Here is a 25,706-nt window from a genome sequence, read left to right on the forward strand (position 1 = left end):
AATGAAAAATACTTTTTTTTTCAAGGCAAAAAATTACATTTCTTCAAGGCAAAAAACCCCCTCAAATGCCGTATGACTTTTCTTCAAAGTATTTTTTATCAAATTACAGAAATATTTTTAAATTTTTTCTGCTGAGGACTGAATTTTTAGGTGAAGTTGTTGATGGTAGTGCCATAAGTGGGTAGGCGTAGCAGCTGTATAATTTATGACTCAGTTGAAAATAAAAACTACATGCACATTAACAAAGAAGGCAGCATTGGGGTTTCCTACATCTGCTAACTTCATTTTCACCATCAGCTGAGAAACAATGGTCCAAGTGCATTCAGCAAGGTGATGATGACTCTGCAGTGGCCTTACAAATATAAAAACTACACACTGTTGTACATTGTTCAGTATGAAATTGATGGTCCCATGAACTGCACTTCTGATATGGAAATCAATCCATTGAAAATTAAGGTAAGCAGGACTTTATTTTTGAGTGAAATAAAGTATGTTTGTTTTAGAAACACACTCAAAATACCAGATCCCTAAGAAAGTCTAACACTGAGTTAAGTTTTCATCTGTTGCTGAGGAACAAGACTTCACTGTTTGATAATACGTGTCAAAATATATAGCAGGTGAAATAAACAGCAGACAGTGGATTGTAAATGCAAAGATAAATTTGTCCTGTTTCTTTTTGTTGTTTTTTCTTTTTCTTGAAGCCTAAACTGTATGCATTTTAAGTCCAAAGCAATTAATTATATTGAGCGTGATCATGAATAAAACCATTCCAGATACTTCTGAGCCATTTATGTAAATTTTCTGGGGTTTGTGTCTTAAGAAAATGTCACTGTATTTTCTGTTACTTGCTTATAGTATGCTATCACTGCCAGCAAAACATGCAGTTGGCAGAGCACAGAGCAGAAGAAACTGCTTTTTCCTAGGTTGGACTAGACCAAGAAACACCGCGTATTTATGAACCAGCAAGTTCAGTTGAGAGTAGAGAGATGAATTCTAAGACAATTTAGAACAAGGAAAAATCAGAATATTAATTCTAGAAGAATTTAAGCAAAGAGTTGTATAGAAAGACTTAAGGGAAGATAGTGTATAGAACAATGAAGAGTGCTCATGTATCTTTGATAATCAGAAAGCAACTTTAGTGAACATATATATACAAATTTCCTGTGCTTTTGCTATACCATTTGTAATAATATATTTTTTTACAACTCTTTTCTAAGTTTTTTCATTTATATGTGTTATGTAGAAGACAAGTAGCATGGCTTGGCCTAGTCCTATATGTAAATTTGAAATTTTATGTTTGGAATTTCTAAGGGATTACTGAAATACTTTATTAAACATACCATATACTTTTTCAAGCCCATCCTAAACTAGTTTTTGTGCATCTGAATGAAAATTTATGTGGTACATCAGAACCATGCTACTGCTATTCTTTCATAGTTAAAAACTGAAGTGTGGATGAAAAATATTTTATAAAGGATTGCAAAATTAATTTATTGCAGTCTAAGACTACATTTTTTTCTGCACATGAAAAAATTGTGAGTTGAAGAATTTGATACTCGGGGCTCTGCGTTAGTAGAAATTTGCATCAGTGATCTAGAAAAGGCAGGAGTAACTTCTTAATTACAGCTGTAGGTAAAACCAGGTTCTGAAAAATGCACAGGGAGAAACATGGTCAGTTACATAAGTCTGCAAATATCCAAATATAAGAATTATTATTTGGATTTCCTTGGTTGCATCTTAGATTTCTGCTTCTAAAGATGATGAAAAGAATGATACACTTAGCAGGGAAGATAACCACGATCATCGCATCAGTCGAAGGGATATAACTGCTATTGAAGGAGATGTACAGACTTTGGTAAGCTCTCAACATTAATATGTTCTTAGAATGTTCATTTTTTGGAAAAAAATAGAAGGTGGAGATGAAACCTCCATGAGATGAAGTATCATATAGGTGATACATGTTAAACAGTTAACAGCAAAAAAGTCATATGCTCTGGAGCTGGTTTGGTTTGGTTTGGGGTTTTCTTCAGACAGTGAGGCATTTGCCTAGAGTTTTGTGCTATTAACACTTTAAGTCCTTAAAAACAAAAGTCTAGTTGGGTCATTCATTTGATGTCAGTCTTCTTTATTATGCTGTTGTCTGAATTTGAAAATCAGTACTTGAGAGGAGGAAGGCTGGTAAAATAGGATAATTGAGAGCAAGCAGTGCTGCAGTCATCATCTTTGCTACAATATACAGTTGATTTCACAACACATTTCCTAGCTGATCAGTGGACATTCTGCGGTCTGACACGAGACTATAAATAATTTAATAATTTCTAATATGAAGTAAATGTATTACTCTAATGTCTTTGTAACTTGCAGACATGGGCCTGTCCCTGCTTTGAGCAAGGCAGGGCAGACAAAACAGCTAGGAGAAACCCTTGGGAGTTCAGGATGAACTCATGGGGCTATGGTAGTCCTTTGGGCACAATAAAGGGCTGAGCACAGAAAGTGAAAATAGGGATTAATTTCTTATTTTATGTTGAGAAAAGCTACTTCTTTTAGATAAAAGCTACAAATATACTTCAGTGTTTATAAGTGCATTTCTGAAGGCGCTTTTGATATCTTTTTTAAGGGCTTGGCTTTTGCCAGATCTTACCAATGACTTAGAAGGATTTCACCCCAGAGTCTAATATCTCATCTTCATAATAATTTCACAGAGTTGTACTTAACAGTGGTAGATGTGCCTACACTGTGCAGTGCTTTTATCTATAGTATAGTTAAGTGACAATTATAAAATGAAGCCTCATTTTGCTCATCATTCTTCTGTTTAGCATCAATATTATTGTGAAAGGCCCGTTCAACTTCTGTAGTCCTAAGTATGCCTTACAGATTAGGCTAGTCACTCAAGTTCAGAACTCCTGTTGGATGTAGCAATGCTGCCTATGTAGATGAAGTCCATACCTTAAAGCTACTGCCAACTGTTTCATCTTTGGGATCTGAGCAGCTCACATTATATTTTTCTGAATGCAAACTGATAGGATGTTATAAATAATTATTCAGTATTTGGGTTATAGAATATAGTTGAATAGTTTATGGTGCTTTGTGAGGCTGATGATGTATACATGTCAGTAAAGTAATGCCATTAACAATTTTTTTAAACATTTTCATTATTGGAAAAATCTTTTTTACTTTTATATGCAGGGCTGTGGAACTGCTGATTGCTTAAAGATAGTCTGTCAAGTTGGGCACCTGGAAAGAGGAAAAAGTGCAATATTGTATTTAAAATCACGCCTCTGGACCCAAACTTTCATGAATGTGAGTGACACTGAATATCCTGTCTGTGCTTCTGAAACATAAAAAGGGATTTTTTTGTATTTGCATGCAATAATAATTTTGTTTTTTCTTACACAGAAAGAAAATCAGAATCATTCCTATTCTCTCAAATCATCTGCTTCTTTCAATGTTATAGAGTTCCCTTATAAGAACCTTTCTTTTGAAGATATCCACAATTCTACAGTAGTAAGTCATTTATATCCCGCTTGTTACCATACATAATAACTTTTAAATTAATATGAAACCAAAGACTATTGAATATCTTTTTTTCTGACTTAGTAGAATTGTCATTTATCAAATATTTGATTCACATATAAATTCAGTTATACAATTGAGAGTAAAACAAAATTTTGTCATAATGTTAGAGTTAACAGTCTTCTGAAAATGAAAAAAAATGATCTTGTTAATGCCATTGTTGTTAAATATTTTACTTCAAAATTGTCCTCTACTGGAGTAGTGCTTGGAGCTTGAATAATGGGCATTTATTATATTATGAAGTACTATGTGCATGTGAAACAAAAAGACAATCAATGCCCAAGAGGATTTCTATGAGAAACAAGATAAGATGCAAACAGAAAGGAGGATACAGCCCATTTATTTGCATTGCCAAATTAAAAGGTTTTGGTAGGCACTACAGCACAAAAGATCTTAAGAAAGAGATTAAAAAAGATTGTGATTGTTTTTCTTTTAATTTTTTTTTTAAAATGTTTCTAATACCTATTACTGAGTTTTCTCTCTTAAGCTTTGTGGAGTTAACTCTAGTTTCAAGGGTTACTGCCTTTTAAGAGGAAAAAGGAAAAGCCCTGAATTATTTGCTCTAATTTCCAAGTATTTCCATATTCCCACAGGTTTATTAAAAATCATCAAACATTACAGAATATGTCTTGCCATGGTATCACTGATTGCAAAACACCAATCCAAAAAATCTCAACCCCCTGTTTTGACTTAATTTTAAAATCCCATTAAATTTCAGACAGTGAAGTCTTTATGTCACTATTTATCTATAGCTGTTTACTCACATGGGAGAGAAAAAGTAATTTATGCCGGATTAAGATTATTAATTGAATAGTTTCTGTGTGACCTACTGTAAGTGGCCTGCTCTGGCAGGGAGGTTGGACTAGATGATCTTTCCAGGTCTCTTCCAACCCTTAAGATTCTGTGACTTACACTACATGAATAAACTTGGCATGTCGCTGCTGTGCAAAGTGTGATTTATTGCATTTTTGTATTAGGTTACTACAAATATTACATGGGGCATTCAACCACAACCTATGCCTGTGCCGGTGTGGGTTATAATTTTGGCTGTCCTAGCAGGATTATTGCTCTTGGCTGTTCTAGTCTTTGTTATGTACAGGGTAAGTACTGTATTTTGATTTTCATATTATTGTATTTTTGCTACTAGTGATGTATTACTTGCATAATACCAGCAGCTTGCAGAAATACTTTCGTCCCCCTATCACCTGAAGAAGTGCCTGGATAACTGTAAAAGCCTTTTAGCTTTTTCAGGAATAAGTTGCATTTTTAAGACGATGTCTCTGATGGCACTGAGTTGCTCAGTTTAATGTTTTAGCAGTTGTTTATTGGCTTTAGAAATGAAAAGTAAAGGAGAGAGAGACTAGGAGGGGAAAATAAAAATCAAGTAACCAATCAGATCAAAGAGAGAGAAGAGGAGAGAAGAGAAGAGAAAGAACGTTTGTATGTTTAGAAAATCACAATGCAATTCCTTTATTGTTCTCTGTGTTATAGATGGGGTTTTTCAAACGTGTGAGACCACCTCAGGAAGAACAAGAAAGAGAACAACTGCAACCGCATGAGAATGGAGAAGGAACATCAGAAGCTTAAGCAGAGTTTTATCTGTAAGACATTCTAAAATTTTAAAATGCCTACATCTTGGTTACGAACATTGGTTTCCCTCTTAAGGAAAAAACACTCATAACTGCAAAGCTGCTGCTCTCGGAAGCTATCAGCATATACAAAATAAGAGCGATATATTTAAATCTTCCTTTTTGTTTTAATTATGTTCATACATTTGACTATCTGCATTGATTTGTGTGTGAAAAAAAGAGTAATATGTAATGCTATGATTTTCCTTCTTGGGATGTCAGAGACAGCATCTTTTTTGAATCATGGACTGACTTAACATGAACTGTAACATGGATTCTGCATTTGCTCTTGAAGCCAACAAGTTCCATAGATACTTAGTGGTTTACACATTTAGGTTTGATTGGGGGGTTTTTTGAGGTTTTTTTTGGTGCACACTACATTTCATTTCCTAGCTCTTGAAGACTAGTTGCACACAAAAAAATTGAACATTGAACATAGCCTGTTTTACAAAACTAGAAAATATTCTGTGACTTGTTAAATCTGCTGATGATTTTTGTCCTGCCCAAAAAAAAAAAAAAAAAAAGAAATAGATTGTTTAGTGGAATTATACACATCTGATACCTATTCTGCATGTCTGTTCTCCTTCCTGCTCAGACACAGGTCTTCTGGTTTCCCTTTAAACTTCACAAATACGGTTCTCCAGGTCCTACATCTCTTACTGTAGGGATTGAGCCTACACAAACAGAAGTGAGCATTAGAAAGGTGCAGATGATATACTTTCTGTGGGACCTAGGGAAAAGATAGATTCAGGTCAAGATCCAAAGACTAAGCTGTGTATTTCCAAGGAGCAAAATCCAGGTGTTCCACAGAATTCTTGGCAGCATGGATCCATTCAGATACTGCCAGGGACAAGATGTTAGACTTCATCTGCCAATAGATGTGTTGTTGAGAAAACCCATAGTATTTATGTTCACAGGCCAAACCTCAACAGGATTTGAAGTCGAGTCTGCCTATTACTTGGCTTGAATTTCAGTTTCTGGCCAAACAATGGAGAGGGATACTTTGTGACAGGTTGCCTGATGTGCTGTAGGGAAGCTGTTGTTAATTCTTACATTCTGTGGTTCACCATGCCTGAGCGCAGGATGGAGTAATACAGGAACTGCTTAAACTAAGCTGCCAGCCAAATGTATCTGGAGTAGACGAGTACTTCAGCTGTACTCATGCCTGCTTTCCTACCTGCCCTCAGTGAGCTTGTCAAAATAGAGCGGGGCATATCTGGCAGCACAAAAAGATTTAAGAAGGATGAAGACTTTCAGTTGCACAATACATTTCATTATGTTCAATACATTTCTGGTAATGAAAAGACACTAAATATTTTGTTTTGTTGTTCTTTTTTAAACGTAAGTTCAGTGATTTAAAGCCATGGGTTTATTTTCCTTGGCACTGGTGTCATAGAGTGAAGCTTCTTTTACTTGCTAGTAAACACAAGAACATTGTCTATATGCATTTCACTAGACATGTAACTGCAAATTAGGAAGTAGTTTTGCATGCAACCACATGTAGCTGTGTTGCACAAATCTTCAAGTGAACATACCTAAACTATTACAAAGGTGCATTATATAAGATTTGGTTATTCTCTGCTCCAAAAAGGGAATAAATTAAGTTATAAACTCCCCATATGCAGTCACATATAGAAAGGAATACTTCTACTGTCATTATACCAGTGAGATTTCTATGTAAACAAGCTGTTAAGAGGACAAAACCTCAGGTTTGGTTTTCTGTCTTGGGGATTTTGTTCAAAGCTGCATCTCCCCCATAAATACTGCAATGCCCAGTAAACCCAAAATTATATGAAATGAAATGAACTCTCATTTCTGTATCTTTTCTGAGATTTAAAAATTGATTTTGTTTGTAAGTCCATTCTTACTTGCTGAACCATGATGGCATTTGAGTCATTAAGAGAGACAGCACAAAGTCTGTGGGGGCCAGTGTGTATATCAGATATAGGCTTGCGTATTTATCTATTTACGTGTTATAGTTTTAGATAATTTGTTTAGATGTAATTAGTTTATATGAGAGTGTAGGACATAAATTCACTTTTACTGTATTTTCATTGTCTTCAATGTGGCCAAGGTTTTATTTTTATCTTCTAATATTGTTACTAGTAATGTACTAAAGAATCAAGAGTCAGGATTTGCTCCTGGCCTCAAAATGTGACTTTTATAAAACACAGTTTCAGTTACACAGGCTTTTCGCACACTTTGTCAACTGATTATCTATATGCAAGCAGATCGGTTTTACCCAGTCTTAATCTTGGTAGGTTAAGAGGTTTAAGAGACTGTCAGACAGATTATAGCTCTAATTCTTACATGTGTGCTTTCATTACACATACACACTGTGTTGACTTCAAATTTATTAGACTACTTGCACGTCTAGGCATTATAAGGAGATGAAAGTAACATGGAAGGGATATTGTAGCATTGTAAATGTCAGTGCTAAATGCATCTTAATTTTATTGTTGCAACTGGAAGCCCTTGTTTTGCTGATTTTTCACGATAAAAAGGTACATTTTATTGGTATAACTACTGTAGCTATGGAAAGTTACTTCCATTTATTGAAGTTACATAAAGTAAAATGTATTTAAGTGATTTTCATTTTCTTGCATTCTCCTGGAGAATAAAAGCAAATAGGCGCTTCTCCCATGTCCATTAATTTCCAGTTGGTTAAAATAACCAAATCCATTAACACATGTAAATAAGAGTATACAGGTTACTTAGTGAACATAGGTATAACACCCTAAATTCAGCTTAAAGTAACATACGTGTTTCAGGAAGACTCTGAACAAGATGTTTTCCTGAATGGGGGTGCAGGAAACATTTGATATCACATTCTAGACTCAGGTATAAGATTACAGACTGTATGCGTACTTAATTTCAGTATGAATTTCATACTGACTTAGAGCATTGATATATTCTTATAGCAAATATTGTAGGATGATGTTAAAACTTAAATAAAAAAAAATAATTGTAGAATTAAATTAATGCCCTTGAGTCAAAATTGATGAGCGTGAGATATGTACTGCAAGCATTAAAAAAATACAAGTAACAGAATTAATGTTCTTTTGAGAGTTGTTTCAGAAGCGTATCTTTTATGAATGGAAAATCAACACATATGTAATTATTTAAACAATGAAGACATTTTAAGAGCTATATATTTTATAATGAAATATGAAATTTGTTAAGTACTTCAGTTTGCAATTATTGCAAGATCTCATGATCAATATTAAAAAGCAATTTATATTAAAAATACATACTCTCTATTACTATATTTCACAATACTTAGAAAACATAAAGCCAGGAACCGAATTTATAGGTTTATATTTCTTTCAAGAAACTACCAGACTGGGGAGATAGCTTTTGTTTAAGCGTGACTGCAAAGTCAAACGTGGGAGTAAGTTGAAATCTTTGAGAAAATATTTGCAGATATCAGTATCAAGTTAATAATTTTATTTGATTTTTCTGTTTTAAATTTTGATTTACATGTTCATCTTTGATTCACATAATGCTTGTGGAAATTTTAAGAAAGTTTATGATATATGCCCCTTTATGCTCCTTCTTTATAAATCATTTATTGCAAACAAAGATTTAATATTTAGTTATTTCAGAATTTCTGTCTGTGCTTAATATTTAAACTCTCATGGGTATTTTGAAAATATTTCAGCTATAATCAAATGGTTTTGATGATCCACGTTGCACTTAGATTTTTGCAATATTTGGGCTTGCTGTTGGTTAGTCTGGTATAGACCCTGCACTATTGTTTTCTTACACTTTCATAAATAGTCGCAGAGCAGCATTACCCTGGTGAGAAATCTAGTCAGTTTTCCTCTTGGGTTCAGACTTAAGACCTGGTATTCTACAGTCTTAAGTCACAGAAAACCTGACATTCATTGTGGTCAGCTTTGAATGTGACTCTTTCTGTTCAATGCTGCTGGCTGTTTTGTAAAATAGGATTTTATAAAAGGAAAATGGAAATTAAAAAACTAGAAGGGTGGTGGCAGACCACAGATGAGCCTTACAAAGAGATGATTTTGTTTGTGTTTCTGAGATGGGAAGAACCCATTAGTTCTCTGTTGACAGTGGCCTCGTCACACAAAAAAATCCCACAGTTTGGATCATGATTATATGCTGAACTTTAATAACTCATTGACTTGAGTGGGACCTGAACTCTGGTACTGAATCTCTAGCTTCTGATTCCCAAGTGCAATACAATATGGTCAGATCTAGTTCACTGCCAAGTCATCTGTGTATTTTTGTTTGCTTGAGAAGGGATGTAGCATTTGTTGACTTACTGTGGTCAATATTTCTAAGGACATTAACAAACCAATTTGTTAAATTGAGGTGATAAATGAATGGTATAGAAAGTGTTTGATCACCCACATTGGGTGAAATGTGATGTATATTCTAAAGCGTACCCGTTACTAACTCCTGAGTTATGGAGAATTGGTACAATATTCTTGTCCATTGTGGAAAATTTGACTAGAGACTATACAGTAATGGTTTAGAGTCTGTAGTGCTACTACTGTTTCATGGGGTTGTGGTATTTAGTATTTTGGTCTATTTTTGTTCCAGTGTGTAGAATTTTCCAGTGTGTAGAAAACACAGGAACTCTAACCTTTCATGCAAGGACTTTCTCCAAATATGCTGCATTACGGTTGAGTAACCTGACTCTTGGCTTTTGCAAACTGCATGAAGATTTAATTTAGCATATAAATCTTCAAAAAACTTGTACAGGTTTAGGTGGACCTTTCTAGTCTATGAAGAAAAACCTGTATTTGCTATGATGTATTTTCAAAATGTAACATTTTATTTCTTTGTAATTTTTGTTTTGCCTTTTTTGCTTGTGCATTGAGTCAGTAGAGCATTGTTTGCACAAGCAGAAAACTAACATACTAAGGAGAGTGCTGTATTCTTGGTTTCTTAGTTGTGTATTAAATACTTGTAACATAAATGAAAATACTTTCAGTAACTATGAACTTATTCCAGAGGTCTTCGGTACATTTAAGGAGAGCAATATACACTTGATGCCACCTTATTTTTATTAAATTATAAGTCTTGCAAAAAAATGGGGTGGTTATGGCATAATAATTTTGTACTGGTATCAAATATATAGCTATTAAGCTATGGTTTTCTTTTCAACTACTTATTTTCATCGTAATCCAAATTTGATTGATTTTCTTACATTGTATTTTTCTATATATGTGTACAATTTCAAAATACTATGATTGGATAAACTGAAAAACGTTAGTATTGGGTTGATTCTGATATTTAGAATTTTTGAATAAAATACCTCCTTATTAACAGGAAATCTGAGTGGTTTGTCCTAAGCATATTTTTTAAAATGCATTTTAATTAACCTGAAAATATTTCACAGTATATGTTTGTAATCCAGTTATGTACTAAATATGAAAAGGTCACATTTACACAACTTCTACATTATCAGCTGAAGTGGCACATATTAACCTTGAGTCAAAAAATGTTGTAATCCCAAGCAAGAATGTAATCACAAATTACATTCTTTCATCAGAAAACTATTTTCTTACAAATATTTTTACATACAAAAAATAAATATTTCAGGTTTTATAGCTGCCACATCACTGTAGAAAATAGTGAATTCTTGACTTTTCATTAGGAAAATTCTCAGAGAGGTGGTGTTTCTTTTCTTATATTACTAGACTTATTTTAGTATTACATCTTTTCTGATTAGCAGTCATACTCATCTTTGTCAATGGGGTGACAGTAAATATTGTGTGTCACAACAAGAGCTTATATGTTTATGTTCCTAGAATAAATGGTGGTACTTGTGAACCCTTTAGAAAAACTCCAAACTACTGAGTTCCCTGAATTGCTGCTAAAGAATTTAACAAAAAAACCTCAAAACAACTAAAAAGAACAGTAAAAAAAAATTAAAACCTGGTTTTGTGTTTTAATTAACAGCTTTCAGTGACCTCACAGTAGCTACAACAAATGTGCATAATAAGAGACGTCACAGCAGTAGTCAAAACATGACTCTTATAATTTGTTCAATATGCACTGCAGCTACCACAGGCCTAGTTTTTGCTAGATAACCTGATTATCAGCACAGTGATCTTAAGCAGTTCCAAATTAATGCATTACTGAGAAATTAGTGACAAGATCTGTCTCATTACAGAATCAAGGCAACAGAGTGGTCTTTCAAATTCCCATCTTGTGCCATAACCGCCTTAAACAAAATGCTGGACCACCTCCTGAGGTTATTTACATCAACATAACTCCACTGCCTCCAGTTGAATTATGCTGTTTTTATATTTATATATTTGAATTGCCACATCAAGTAATTTTAAGAACGTGGTGAAGAAATTGAAAATACTTTATTTGAAAAGAAATTGAAACATAGGAAGAAAAGATGGTTACCAGGGGGAGTCAATGTGGATTCACTACGGGGAAATCCTGTTTAACCAACCTGATGGCCTTCATACCTGGCTGGCTAGATGAAGGGAGAGCAGCTGATGTCATCTACCTTGACTTCAGCAAGGCTTTTGACACTGTCTCCCATAACATCCTCATCAGAAAGCTCAGGCAGTGGGGCTTGGATGAGTGGACAAGTGAGGTGGATCAAGAGCTGGCTGAATGACAGAGCCCAGAGGGTGGTGATCAATGGTACAGAATCGAGTTGGAGGCCTGTGGCCAGTGGAGTTCCACAGGGATCAGTTCTGGGGCCAGTCTTGTTCAACATCTTCATCAACAACCTGGATGAGGGGACAGAGTGTACCCTCAGCAAGTTCCCTGATGACACCAAATGGGGAAGACTGGCTAATTCCCCAGAAGGCTGTGCTGCCATTCAGCAGGATTGCAGCTAGCTTGAGAGTTGGGCAGAGAGGAACCTCATGAGGTTCAACAAGGACAAGTGCAGAGTCCTGCATCTGGGAAGGAACAACCCCATGCACCAGTACAGGCTGGGGGTTGACCTGCTGGAGAGCAGCTCTGCAGAGAGAGACCTGGGAGTCCTGATTGATAATAAGCTAAACATGAGCCAGCAATGTGCCCTTGTGGCCAAGGCCAATGGCATCCTGGGATGCATCAAGAAGAGTTGAGGGAGGTTCTTCTCCCCCTCTCCTCAGCCCTGGTGAGGCCTCAGCTGGAGGTCATCCATCAATTCTGAAAGTCCTCACTGAAATCATGGCATGGGCACACATCACCATGACACTGAAACTCATTGTGAGGTGGTCCCAATATGTGGTCAGCTCTCAGACATGCAGTGAGTTTGATTTGTCCCATGTGCTGCCTTTCCTTCAGTAATTTTTCCATGATCTCATCCTAAGTTGTGTCTATACATGCCATTCCCGTTTTACCTGTGTTAATGTGTATCCTTGATTTTAAAAATTGTGTAACACTTGTTATCAGGGCTGTTATTGTGGCTAAACATGTAAATGGAGGAGAGTGCTGCCTGTGTGCACCACTGAAGCCTTGGGAGACGCTAGGAATACAGTCAGGCTGCCTGCCACGTTTGTCAGTGCCCGAGAGAAGGTGAATTTTCAGTTGACGCAAGGCAGTCTTAAGCGTCTGCCCCGTAACAGGACATGCTACACAGAGGTTACTAAATGCGCTTCAACACTCAAGTATCAGAATATGAGTTCTGACATCTGGGAGCGCTGAAAGAAAGCGACCGTGGCGCGGCTTCACTTCCTCGGTAACGCGGTCCGGCTCTCCCTCAGCGCTGCCCACCGGCAGGGCTCCTCCGGAAAGCCGTTAGCTCGTGCCGGCCTGCCCTCGCGCCGGGCCTCCATGCTGGGCCGGAGGCGGCGGCATGCTCACCGCCGGGTGCTCGCTCCCTTCTCGGCAGGACCGACCCCACCGCAGCGCAGCGCGCCGCTTCCCCTGCTCCGGGCCCGCCCCTCGCCAAGGCCATGGTTCCGCCCGGAGGCCAGGCCCCGCCTCGTCACGTGTGGGGGCGGGGCGGGGCGTGCGGGCGGGAGGCTGGTAGGTTCGTCGCGTGGAGGTGGCCCCTTGCCGCCGCAGTCCCGCCGCCGCCGGAGCCTCGGGTCCCGGCCTCCTGCCCGCGTTCTTGCCCGCAATATGCCTCCGCTGCCCTCGGGCTGCTCACTATGCCGGGGACCTGCGGGCGCCTCTCCTCCTTGCTCCTGGGGCTGGCGGCCGCGGTGCTGCTGCTGCTGCTGATGGGGTGGCCGTCTCACGTCGATGCCGCAGCCGCCGCCGCCACTCGCCCGCAGCAGCAGCGGGCGGCGCTGCCGGGGGGCGCATCCACCGCTGCGGTGGCCTCAGGTACCGATCCCCGCCTCTCCCGCCGCTGGGCAGATACTCCCGTTTCCCGCCTTCCCTCTGGAGATTTCTCTCTTTCCCGGGGGCCGGGCCGTCGGAGTCCCCTCAGCCCTGCTGCATCCCTCTCCTCCGGGGTAGGGGTCGGCGTCCTTCTCAGCCACTCCCCGCTGGGGGGCTCGGCGGTTGAACCGAGTGCTCCGTTGCCGGTCTGTGAATCCAGAGTGTTGTGCTGCTGTACGAAGGACGGGCGGCATTCCCGAAGGAAAAAATAAGCCGCTGCGTTTTTAACGAAGCAGGTTAGCGGAGCCATGGTGGCGGCAGCTCCGCGGCGAGAAGGATCCATCTTTAATATCAGAGGGTCTGTATGCAGCTGCTGTAGCTCGTCGATACCGTGGTGAAAAATCCAACCCAGTAATCGTGTATCCGGTTTTTTACCTAGCTGGATGGATGTGGTCCCTCAGGTGTCAGGCAAATGATCTCGAGAGGAACCGTGGCACTGTGAATTTGTATTTGCTGGTAGAAGTCACCAGAGCAAGATACCTTTATATATGTAAAATACAAGAATACAGGAATATGCGTATTTATTTCTCTATATGTTTATATCAATATAAAAATTGGAAAAAAAACACGAAGATACGAGTGCAAGTGTCTTAGGCCTATCAAATGCGTGATAGGGCTGGTGAGCTCATTAGTTTTTGCATCTCTTCTGCTGAGTGAAGAAATATGTCGTTCATCCAACAGCTGAGAGTATGAAAATAATGTGCTTCTTTCAGCATTAGGCCGTGGTATTACAGTCAAATGTGCGAGATTACTCCTTTCCAGAGCTGGGGCAAGTGATAAGATGTTTGTTCTGTCATCTAGTTTAAAAAAATACGTGCATATTTTGAAGTCTTAGTGGCTCAAATTAGGAAAAATCCGGTACTTTTCTTGACATGCTGCCTTTCACCAAAGAATTTCAAAATGGTTTCAAACATGAATTATTTAAGACCTTCTAGCACCAAGACTCTGTATGGGCAAAATGGTAGAGCATATGTTTAATTTTTAACATATATGCATGTTTCTATTTCCAGTTGCTTTCAAGAAGGTATGAAATGTTCTTACTGTCAGGCATATGGTTAATATTTTGCTGAATTGAAGCCAATTTACAAAGATCCCTGAATTATGGTCTACTTGTGACTTCTTAAAGATGTAAAATTAAAAACTAGATTGATAGAATTTGAAAACACTCTTAAAAATCTGCTGATACGCTCTTAAAATGCCTTAATTTGGTTTTTTGTGGTTTTGGTGATGTTTGGGTTTTTTAATTCGTCTGTGGTTTTTTTTTCTTGAATATTTAAACTATAGGACTTTAAAGAAGAGTGTTTGAACAGCTTGATTCTTGTTTTTCATTTTCAACTGATAGTTTTGTTTCTTATAATGCTTTTAGAGGAATATACCATTAATCACCAGTACACCCCACTTAATAGGTATTGGCAGCATTTCTGACCTGTGCAGTGGACATTTTGCTCATTAAAAAATTGAGTGGGGAAAAAAAAAAAGAGACAATTTTTGTAAATCAATGCTCTTGATTTATTTTCAAGAAGCTCTGTTACCATATCACCTTCAACCCGGGCCAAAATCTTTGTTGGTACCAAACAATTTGATGCCAGTGCTGCTGGTTTGCTGTAGTTGTTGCAGATCCATGTGCCTAGCTGCTGTTGCTTTATTTTATTTGCTTATTAGGCTTCACAGGTTTTGTTGACATATGAGAGTCTTGAGAGGATCTCATGGTACATAGCTTTCATGATTGATACCAGTTTAAAGACACTTTTAAAATTATCATTTGAGCTAATCCTTGGTATGTGTTTATGTTATGTTTAAATACAGTTAAAGCATTATTTTGCTTGGTGACTGGCTTTCTAAATGATCTTGATTCATTTTTTTTTTTCCTTTCTTAAAAATATTTTAAAAGCCAATAGGGATTATTTTTTTTTTTTAAGAAGACAAGCTAATCACTGCTACAAAATCTCGTTATTCTGAAGAAGCTGCTAAGCACGTTTGTTTTTTGTGTGGTATTTTGTTTCAGTTAAGCATGTCAGTAATTTTTGCAATGTAAACAACTTAGAAATTTGAAAAAGGAATAGCCAGACTCCAAATACACATTCTTTCAGATACTAATGTCTTTTTCCGTGAAATTATCTGTTGATAGTTTACAGCTAAAAGATTGGCAGAATAAATGAATGTTGCCTTTCCAGCAGAAGACTGGCAGCAAAGCAATCCCTAAGGGGAGTGCTCTGAAGAGGCCATTCCTGCAGCAGCTGCAGGTCCAGGTCAGCAATGGCTTCTGGAAGTAAAGAGGAGTCTGGATGAATTTGGATTTATGCTGCATGTTTGTGACCCCAGTGTTGTTAGAGCAAAGGAGCCTTATCCTAAAACGGAAGATACAGAGCTAAGGCTGGAGTTCACAACCTTTTCTCTTTTGACATTCCTATATTGATGTCGCTGTTCTGTTAAAGCTAATTATATAGTTTTACAGATCAGTTCCCCCCTGGATTAACAGACTTATGCTGGTGTAGTTATTATCCTGTCTGAGAAGAGATGCTGAAGTCAGCACAGCTGTGTATAAAGGTTTGGTGTGCATACTGTACTACTGTTAAATAAATACAACAGTGAGAAGGTAGTTGCAGAGCTTGACCGAATAGTTCCTTTGTTCATCTCCTTTTTCTTGTCCCTTAAAAAAACCAACAAACTTAGGCACTGACAAAAGAAATAAGTAATTTCTAGAGCTGAGATAGAGAGGACATGCACAAGAGGGACTCAGTTAATGGAGTTACTCTGACTCATGGTGTCTAATGGATGTAGCTATTCTTCCAAATTTTAGAAAACAAGTATTTGGAGAGAGAGAGAGACGGTCCTCTTTGGTTACGGTAGTGATTTCTCAAATGGAGAACCTGTCTTGGTTCCTTGTTATTCTTAGTGAGTTTTTCCATTTTCTGAGTGGCAGTTTAGATACCTAGACTCTGGTGTGTAGAAGCAATTGAAGGAGAAGTTGCTGGGAGCTTTGAATACTGGCATTGAGGTCAGCAGACTTGAGCACAGAATTCAGTAAATTATAGTCCTGTCTTTGATCCAGGCAAATCTGAATTTGCTTTTCTTTTTCCCTTTTGGTAATGTGGCATGAGATGCATTCTTTACAGGAGATAAGAACAGTGTTCTTTAATATTCACAATGCTTGTAATATTCTGGACATGGTGCATTGTTATTTGCTTAGTAATGCAAATATTGGGTAACAAACACAGACCACTAATGGAGGAAGTGTTACTTAAATGCATCAGTTCCATGACAGGTCTGACAGGTACTGAATGAACAAGATTCCGTTGGAGAAAACAGCAGTTGTGTAAATAGAAACTATAATATTATGTATAGACAGCACATAAGATAACATACACTTTCTTAATGTTGGATTTTTTTTCCACGTTGCCACCTTAAGTTAGACTTGAAGTGTGTTTTAATCTGTCATATAACTGAATAGTGTATGCTGTGGGTGCTCCCAATACTTTACATAATCCCAGCATAAACAAGTCAAGACTTGCCATCACATTTGTTACAGACCATTCACAATCTGCCTCATATTCCAGAATTCAGGGTAAAAAAATATTTTGCCTTTGTTTTCTAGACAGGTGGCTATGTGTGTGGTGGGAAGATTAACTTGTTTTTTGCAGAATGAAACTAAAGAGCAGTAGCAGCTAATCGTGGTCCTGAACAAAGGAGAGGACAGAACTGGAATCACTGTGCATATTTACACAGTTAGTTCTGTTTGTTGAGACTGTAGAGATAAATATATGATTATTGGTGAACACAGAAGAAAGTAAGAGCTTACTTTTGTACCTATTAGAGACAAATGCTGTACGGATGCTGCCAATGGAATTTGATTCTGTGCTCATTTCTCATTGCTATCTGCATGTAAAGATGAGTTGCTATCTGATGAAAACAAATGTTGTAGACAAGAGATTATCAGTTAAGGTTTTTCTAAACTTTTTTGTATGTTGTCCTATTCTTCTTGATCACTGAAAGAGAAGATAACTTTCTGGTGCTTCCTTTTTATTTGAAATGCTGGAACAGAAATATTTCTCTGATGCATCCTTGTGTGGACTTACTGATTTTGTTGTCTTTGTTTTCAAGGTTTCTAGTAGTGAAATATTTTTCCTACTGACTTGTATGTTGCTGTGTAGGTGGTACTTAGGTATTTAGAGCAGCATTTGGTTTTGATAGTTTGTTCTGTTGATATGGGTCTTAGTTTGAGCAATAATACATAATGATGCACTAAAAAAAATACATATGTATTGCCCCATGACTGGCTTGTTGCTTGATGGAACAACTTTTATGGTTTACTGTCTCAATAGTCACTGGATGGGGGATTAGTATAGCGACAATACATAATTTCTGTTTTGTAGTTTCTGTTGATCAGATACAGGTCATAAGAAAATTAGTAAGGAGTTAGAATCTGTATGGTAAACTTTGCAGCATTCCTATAAAGAAAGTAATTTTCATGACTGAGTGATTACATAGGAATCAGTTCCTGCTCAAGAAGTCAGGGCTACCTAGGGACTTCTGATCGCACTAGAGTTGTTTCATACAACTAGCAACATGACCTTGGCCAATACAAATTGTTATATAACTCGTTTCAAGGAAAAGATTTCTTTTTAAGTCATCAAAGCTTATGGGATAAATTATAGTAATTGTTTTCTTTTTTGGACATGGAGGAGATGGTGTACAGTCTTTTAAATAAGATTTTTCGGTTTACGTACATAATTACATTTGATATCTCTAAACCAAAATTTTGAGCATCTCTGTGTTTCTTATATGAAGAACCTTCATGAAACTTTTTGATTTTGAAGCTGACTTTTGATGTGGTTAAAAGTAATTCCTTTATTATGAAATAGAACTCCAAAAGTATTACATGCATACCCCAGCAAAATTATTTAATGCAAGTAGCTAACTCCATCTATGGAAATAAGCTTAGAAAATGTCCTTTGATTTACTGTTTGGTTTTCTCAGCATTCTTAGCTTTAGGATTTGCAGTAAGGTTTCTCAGCTAGGTGAGAAAGTAGAGAAAAAATGTAAGACTTAGCCTTGTCCTGATTTATTGGAGGTGATGTTCTTAAGTGACTTAGCTTTCTGTGCTGATCTAAGGCTTAGGAGTGCAACAAAACATCAAGAAGGACATCAGGACACTGAGGGGGGATAAAGCATCTGCAGTTTGAGACATCTGTGAATATTTCTTTTTCATTATTCATTTCTAATTTCTTTTATTTGTCTGTGTGATCCATGATTTTGGTCACTCAGTTGCTAATACAAGAAAAAGAGGAGTTTAAGATTTTCCATAGTAGAGCGCAGGTGAAAAAATATTTATTTTTTGAGATAAGAATTGATATAAACAAAAAGAGACTGAGGAGTTCTGAAGAGGTAGGCAGCTCTGCTAAGCTGAAGGCCTGCTTTACTGAAGCTTGTAATATATTATACAATATATATTCTCAATGATGTCCAATGAGAAGACAAGGGACAGTGGATACAAGCTGGAACATGAGAGGTTCCAAAGAAACATAAGGAAAAGCATCTTCACTGTGAGGGTAATGGGGCACTGGAATAGGCTGCTCAGATGGGTTGTGGAGTCTCTTTCTCTGGAGACATTGAAAACTCACCTGGATGCATTCCTGTGTGACGTACACTAGGAGGTTCTTCTCTGGCAGCGGGGGTTGGACTGGACGATCTTTCCAGGTCCCTTCCAACCCTTAAGATTCTGTGATTCTTGCTTTGCTTTTCTAGTACTAGTTGTTGTAGAGAAAACATGAAGTTTGCAAGCTGTTTTCATGCTTGCATGTGCTTGTGGGGGGCATGAGTGTGCACACCTTTACAATCAACAATATGAAAGTCTATTTGCTGAAACAACCTGTGCTAGGGAAGTTAGGGTTAGAAAACTCCAGAGAATGAATTTATCTTTAGGCATGCCTTCTGTCCCTAAGCTGGATGTTCAGTAAAGGAGATTTCACTCAAACTGTAACTCATCTTTTCAGTTGGAATAGGCACCACAGATACATCCAGCAAGAATTGGGTCCACTGGAAAGGACAGTCCTTTGAAACCACAGGTGAGACTACAACACAGATAGAACGTACTCTTGTACAACTCCACTACATCTCATTTTCACATCTACAGAAGAGACAGTCTGTATACAGGGTCCCTCTAGCTTCTGATTTGCCTTGTCCTGTTTTGAATATTTTGATGGTTTTGATGTGGATCTTGTCTGAATTACTGGCAACTACAGCAGGTCAATCTGCAAATGGTGGCTGAAAAGCTTCAGTGGAGAGGATTTTTTTGTGTGGAACGTGGTGCTCTGGTTATAGGTATGACTGTGAGGCATATATTGAGCCATATACATTAGCAGGTCATGAAGCAGCAAAAGACAGAGGTTCTCAGAACTGCATCAACATGTCCTGAACATGCTCTTTTGAAAATGCGTTATTGATGTGACCACAACACCCCAAAAGCACTGTAAAGTCTATAGAGTGTTGTTCAATTAATGAGTGCTTTCGCCTGTACAACTGAGTGTTTGCTTGAGTGCCTTTACTAACCACAATGTAGTTACAGCCAGATAAATTGGAGCACTGACCTATTACCATGCAGTTCACTTTGGAGGAAAGACTTGTATTTAGATGGTGGGGTCTTTTGTAGTTTCTAGGTGGTCATTAATAGTTAACCTGTCATTTTATTTCATCTGAAATGTTTTCTTCTGGTTAACATACTTTTACTTTTTTATTTCTCATCAATCTTTTACCTGCATTCAACCCACTTTTACCTGTGTTTCCCACTGGCATGTGCATATAGTTTTCAGGTTTCATGTTATAGGGAGTTTTGATTGCAGATCCAAATAACCCTTTGTTTTATTCAAACTGATTTTACTTTCAGAATTATTAGTGTTTCTGGTTTTGTTTGCAAGTTTTATTGGGTAAGCCCATACAAGATCAAGTGTATCCTTTTCATTGCATTTTCTCAAAGTGTAGAATTTGCATCAAGTTTTGAGCCCCAAATTATCACAGGATGCTATACTCCAGTGTCATGGTTTAGGCCCATCCAGGAGCAAAAGGCCACGATTAGACTTGAGTACCACAGACCCTTGAACTCCTGAAGGACAGAGAGGGCTTAATTGCTGCTTATTGTCCTGGACAAAACAGACAAGGCTGCTCAGCTTGGGTAAGAAAACAAAACTTAATTTCATCTCCTCCAACTAAAACATTACAAACAGAAATATACAACAGAAAAAATAATAGAGAAGAGTGAATGATGGAAGTACAACCAGCCCTTTAAGATAACCTTCCCCCACCCCTTCTCTCTTCCAGGGCTCAGAGCCCTCAAGCAGAGCTGGGTACAGGGAATGGAGGGTGCAGTCAGTCCTTTCCTGATGTCTCTTGCTACTTATCACACTCCTGAGGAGAAGGGCTCCTTGCCAGTCCTCCCTTGCTCCAGCTCAGGATCCCACACACTGGCCAGCCCTGCACTGGCCACTCCAACAGGACACTGCAACTCCAGTTCATCTTCTCTAAGTTAGGGTCTAAACTGCTCGCACCGTCTGACCTGCAGTCTCCAGCTCTCACCCCCTCTGGCACAGGGTTTCTGCTTCTCATCACGGGCTACAAGGATGTCTCTGATCTGGCATTGCTTCTTCTGACTTTTCCTTGCTGTGGAGTCCGCATGGATGCCTCAGTCTTGCCCTTTCCATCCGTCTCTTTCCACACATTTCAAATTCCCATCCTAAATAGTAATGGCAGAGGTGCCAGCTTGGCCTGGCCGGGTGGGAGATGGGTCCAAACCTCAGAGCGGGGGGCAACATCCAAGAATCCTTTACAGGGCCTGCACTGCAACCCCCTCCCCCTGTTACCACACAAAAGCAGCTCCTTGCAAAACCTACTAAAACATCAAACTGGATTTGCAAAGTGTATTAAAACTAGCAGCTGAAATAAACCAGTCAACTGACCCTGATGATTGTTCTTTGTGGGTTTTTCTTTCAATGGTTTCTGTGATTCGAAAGTAACTGTGAGGATCTGGTAGTCAGGCCGGAGAGGATATCAGGAGCACTCTGATCCAAGCTGCTTAAAGCAACGTTGTCACTGAATTCAGACCTGGGAGCTCTTTCATGTCAGGCCACAAAAGCTTCCAAGAAAGGAGAGCCTCTCTGGACAACCTATTCCAATGACTGTTTATCATCAGACTAAAAAATATTACTCATGTCCAGTCAGATCCTTTCCTGTCATTTGTGACTGTCGCTTCCTGTTATCTTGCCATGCATTTCGACAGAGAATTTGCTCCTGTCTTCTTGGTAAATTTGTGGCTATTACAAGCCTGTTGTTTAGGTCTCCCAAAGCCTTTCCTTGAGAAGGTAAACAAGGCTCATTGCTTTCTGTGGGTCCAAGGCTGAATGTAGTTTTCACATGCAGTCTAGTGAGCACTAAATGAGAGGAATTTATTCACAGAATCACAGAATGGTAAGGATTGGAAGGGACCTCTAAAGATCATCTAATCCTGCTAAAGTAGATCCTAGATCAAGTCACACATTCAGGTGGGTTTGGAAACCTCCAGAGTAGACTTCACCCCCTCCCTGATGTGAAGATGTTGAATAAGACTGGACTGGAGTCTGTGGAACATCACAGACCTCCAAGTTGACTCCGTGCCATTAATCACCACCCTCTGGGCTCTTTCATTCAGCCAGTTTTCAAACCCTGTTACCATCCACTCATTCAAGCCACACTGCCTGAGCTTTCTGTGAGGATGTTATGGGAGACAGTGTCAAAGACCTTGCTGAAGTCAAGGTAGATGATATCTGCTGCTCTCCTGTCATCTAGCCAGCCAGTTATGCCCTCTTAGCGGGCTATCATGTTGGTCAAGCCATGCTGAGTTTCCCTCATAACCACCTTTTTCATCATGTGTTTTGAGATGGCATCCAGGATGAGTTGTTCCATCACCTTTCCAGGGATGGAGGTGAGACTAACTGGCCTGGAGTTTCCTGGGTCCTTCTTGCCTTTTTTGAAGACTGGAGTGACATTGGCCTTCTTCCAGTCCTCAGGCACCTCACCAGTCCTTGCATTCAAAAATGGAGAGTGGCTTAGTAATAACATCAGCCAGCTTCCTCAGCACTCGTGAGTGCATTTATGGGTGTTAAGCTTGCCCAACAGATCTCTAACCTCATCCTTATCGAGCAAGGAAAAGTCTTCTGTTCTCCATACTACTCTACTGCTCTTCAGGGACTGGGCTTCCTTAGGACTGGCCTTGGCAGCAAAGACTGAGGCAAAGAAGGCATTCAGTAGTTCAGCTTCCTCTGTCACCAGGACACCCTACTTGTTCATCAGCGGGTTTACATGCTCCCTAATCTTCCTTTTGCTGCTGATGCATTTGAAAAAGCCCTTCTTGTTTTCCTTCACATCCCTTGTCAGGTTTAATTCAAGGGCTTTGGCCTTCCTGTTTTCATCCCTGCATACTCTGGCAATGTTCCTATACTCTTCCTAACCAACCAGTCCCTTTTTCCACTTTACGTATATTTATTTCTTCTCCTTGGGTACTCTAGCACTTTTTTTCATCCATGCAGGCCTCTTGCCTCCTTATCCTGATTTTCTAATTGTGGGATTACACTGATCTTGGGTTTGGAGGAACTGCTGCTTGAAGACTGACCAGTGTTCTTGGGCATTTCTACCATCTAGAATCCTATCTGATGAGATCCCTCCAAGCAGCTCTTTGAAGAGGCTAAAGTCAGCCTATCTACAGTTCAGAGTTACAACCCAACTCAGTGTCCTGCTTCTCCCATACAATATTTTGAACTCCACCATCTCATGGTTATTGCAGCCAAGGCTGCCTCCAACCTTCACATCCCCAACCAGACCTTCCTTATTTGTCAGCACAAGGTCCAGCAGCACACCCCTCCCTATTGGTTCCTCAACCATCTGTGACAGGAAATTGTCATCAACATTCTGTAGCAACCTCCTGGACTGTGTGTGCTTGGCTGAGTGGCTTTGCCAGCGAATGTCAGGGAGATTCAAGTCCCTTGTGAGGATCAGGGATTGTGAGTGTGAGGCCGCTCTCAGTTCTTTGTAGAAGGCCTCATCTACTTCCTCTTCCTGATCAGGTGGCCTATAGTAAACTCCCACATTAGTATCACTCACGTTACCCTGCACCTTAATTCTTTTGAAATTTCTCCATTTCATTTGGGGTAGACAATTTTCTTCTAATGCATGTACATTAGGAGAAAGTGAAATTATATCCTCTGTTGCAGATTTGGAACTGCTTTATAAATACAATACATATAGTTGGCTCAGGCTGTCGAAATAGATACTAATGTCTATCAGGGACTTTTGGTTATAAAATTTGGCAAGCCACCAAACATATTTATTATTATTTATTAATACTTACTTTATATGGACAAGATTCCCAAACAGAACGGATTGAAACATTCTCATATAAGTTACCTTCTGTGAAGTGGCAAATCTGGTTGATCATTTGTCTCTGCTAATGTGGGCTAAACCAGAAAAAGGTCAGTGGTGTCAAGATATTTGAAAATATTTTACTAGAATGAATGAGGAGGTGCTTGCTCCCTTCACTTGTTATAGACACTAATGGAATTATAAAAAGTTTTTTTAGATCATTGTGGAAAATATTTTTCTTCTGTTCTGAAGCCTTTCATTAAGTGACTGAGTAGGGAGAAATAAATGGTTTTGTGTTGGGTAACTGTAGGACATAGGTAGATCGTTTGGAACAATACAAGCTGTTAATAATGGGAATTACACCTTGTAATAAGGGGCTTATTTCTTCCTTTGTGAGAGCAAAGGAGAAGACTTCCTCTTAATGGGCTAAAGAAGTTTTCTTTTAATTATGGACCATTGATGTTGAGAAAATCCTCCAATTAAGTTAACTGGAATAGAGGTCCAGCAAATCACTTGGGAGATACTGCATGGTTTTGGTGTAGTGTTGGGCAAAAGAATCTGTCACAGCTGTTAATCAGTTGTCAGGTTCCTTTTCCCACTTTAGGATTTTTTTTTTTTCCTAGGCACAGTATAGGAAACCTGTCCCCTCTACAGTTCTGTCTCTTGGATTCTTCAGTGTTTCATGGAACAGATTGTCTCAGAAATACTAAAGTGGATTTCTTTCCCCTCAGTCTGCTTGGCACAGTATCAGTCAGAGGCGCTGAATGAATCTGAGTATTCTTAGGGGGAGGAAAAAACCCTCAGTCTCCCATTTTTAGTCTTCTTGTCAGTGAAAATGTTTTCATCAGCCTAGAAAGGTTTCCATAGTGCTAGGTTGATTTCCAGTTATCCCCTACAGGAATTTGACCAATTGGTGTAGAAGGAGAACTTGTATGTCTTTTGGTGGTATTTGTGGTGGAGACACAGTTGGTGGATAGTATGTTCATCTCTCACATCCTTAACCTGGCTTCTGGAGCACTTTAACCTGTGATGAACTGTAGAGAAGCAATAATGATTCAAAGTGGCAACGGCTGAATCACTAATATATTCAGTATTGCCTCGTAACTTGATGGTATCTATGTATGCAGAAGAGTTATATTATTGTGGGAACAGGGTTGATTCAATTGTTTTGCTTTATCCTATGATCTGATTTGACAGATCCTTCTATTTTTTGAACTCTTCTTATAACATCTGTGGAATTTTACTTAATTAAAATTAGTAGAAATGCACAATAATTTTCCTAAAACCTAATGTCATTTATTGTTGGTTTGTGATTTTCTTGTTTGTTCACTTTGTGAAATTGAACTGTAATCAAAATTTTTATATGAAGGAGCTAGTAGCTTTGTTAGGTGCTCTTGTTTTATTTTTACAGTCTGAATTTCTTAACTAGTGCATAAAAAAATTCCTGTCCTACACGTACAGGACTACAGTTAGGAAATGTTGGCCTGCACACTTTGAATTGTGTTTTCTTCATATATATCTCTACTCACCGATCTTCTTCTAAGGGGTTAGAGATCTTTTCTTGTAAGTCAAAGAAAAACATTGCTGAGATATTGCAAATATATTTCTTTTTGTATGTGATTTTACAATTTTTAGAAAAGAGGAATATTCCAATCAAAGAATATTAGCCAGAATATTACTGAATAATGCCATTGAATGCATCAGTAGTTTTCCTTTGTGATGAAAGAGTAACATGCACTGACGTTCAAATTACTAGGGTGTAGATTATATCATGTCACTGAGTTTATTTAGACATATCTGTCTTAA

General features: G+C 38.5%; 2 protein-coding genes across 3 annotated transcripts in view; both read left to right on the plus strand.

Annotated features, from left to right (window-relative positions):
- ITGAV (integrin subunit alpha V) overlaps positions 1–10,358 on the plus strand; it is a 51,223-nt gene extending 40,865 nt beyond the window's left edge. Inside the window, exons 25-30 of the mRNA XM_062002361.1 lie at positions 298–456; positions 1,742–1,855; positions 3,187–3,300; positions 3,397–3,504; positions 4,551–4,673; positions 5,065–10,358. Of these exons, the coding sequence (XP_061858345.1) occupies positions 298–456; positions 1,742–1,855; positions 3,187–3,300; positions 3,397–3,504; positions 4,551–4,673; positions 5,065–5,160 (714 nt within the window). The 3' untranslated portion in view covers positions 5,161–10,358. The remainder of the gene's footprint in view (positions 1–297; positions 457–1,741; positions 1,856–3,186; positions 3,301–3,396; positions 3,505–4,550; positions 4,674–5,064) is intronic.
- A 2,790-nt stretch (positions 10,359–13,148) lies between these two features.
- Positions 13,149–25,706, plus strand: part of FAM171B (family with sequence similarity 171 member B) — a 42,867-nt gene continuing 30,309 nt past the window's right edge. For both annotated transcript variants that reach the window (XM_062002466.1, XM_062002467.1), the window contains exon 1: positions 13,149–13,460. In XM_062002466.1, coding sequence (XP_061858450.1) covers positions 13,283–13,460 — 178 coding nt within the window. In that variant the 5' untranslated portion in view covers positions 13,149–13,282. The remainder of the gene's footprint in view (positions 13,461–25,706) is intronic.

Source organism: Colius striatus, chromosome 9, assembly GCF_028858725.1.
Source record: "Colius striatus isolate bColStr4 chromosome 9, bColStr4.1.hap1, whole genome shotgun sequence".
NCBI lineage: Eukaryota > Metazoa > Chordata > Aves > Coliiformes > Coliidae > Colius > Colius striatus.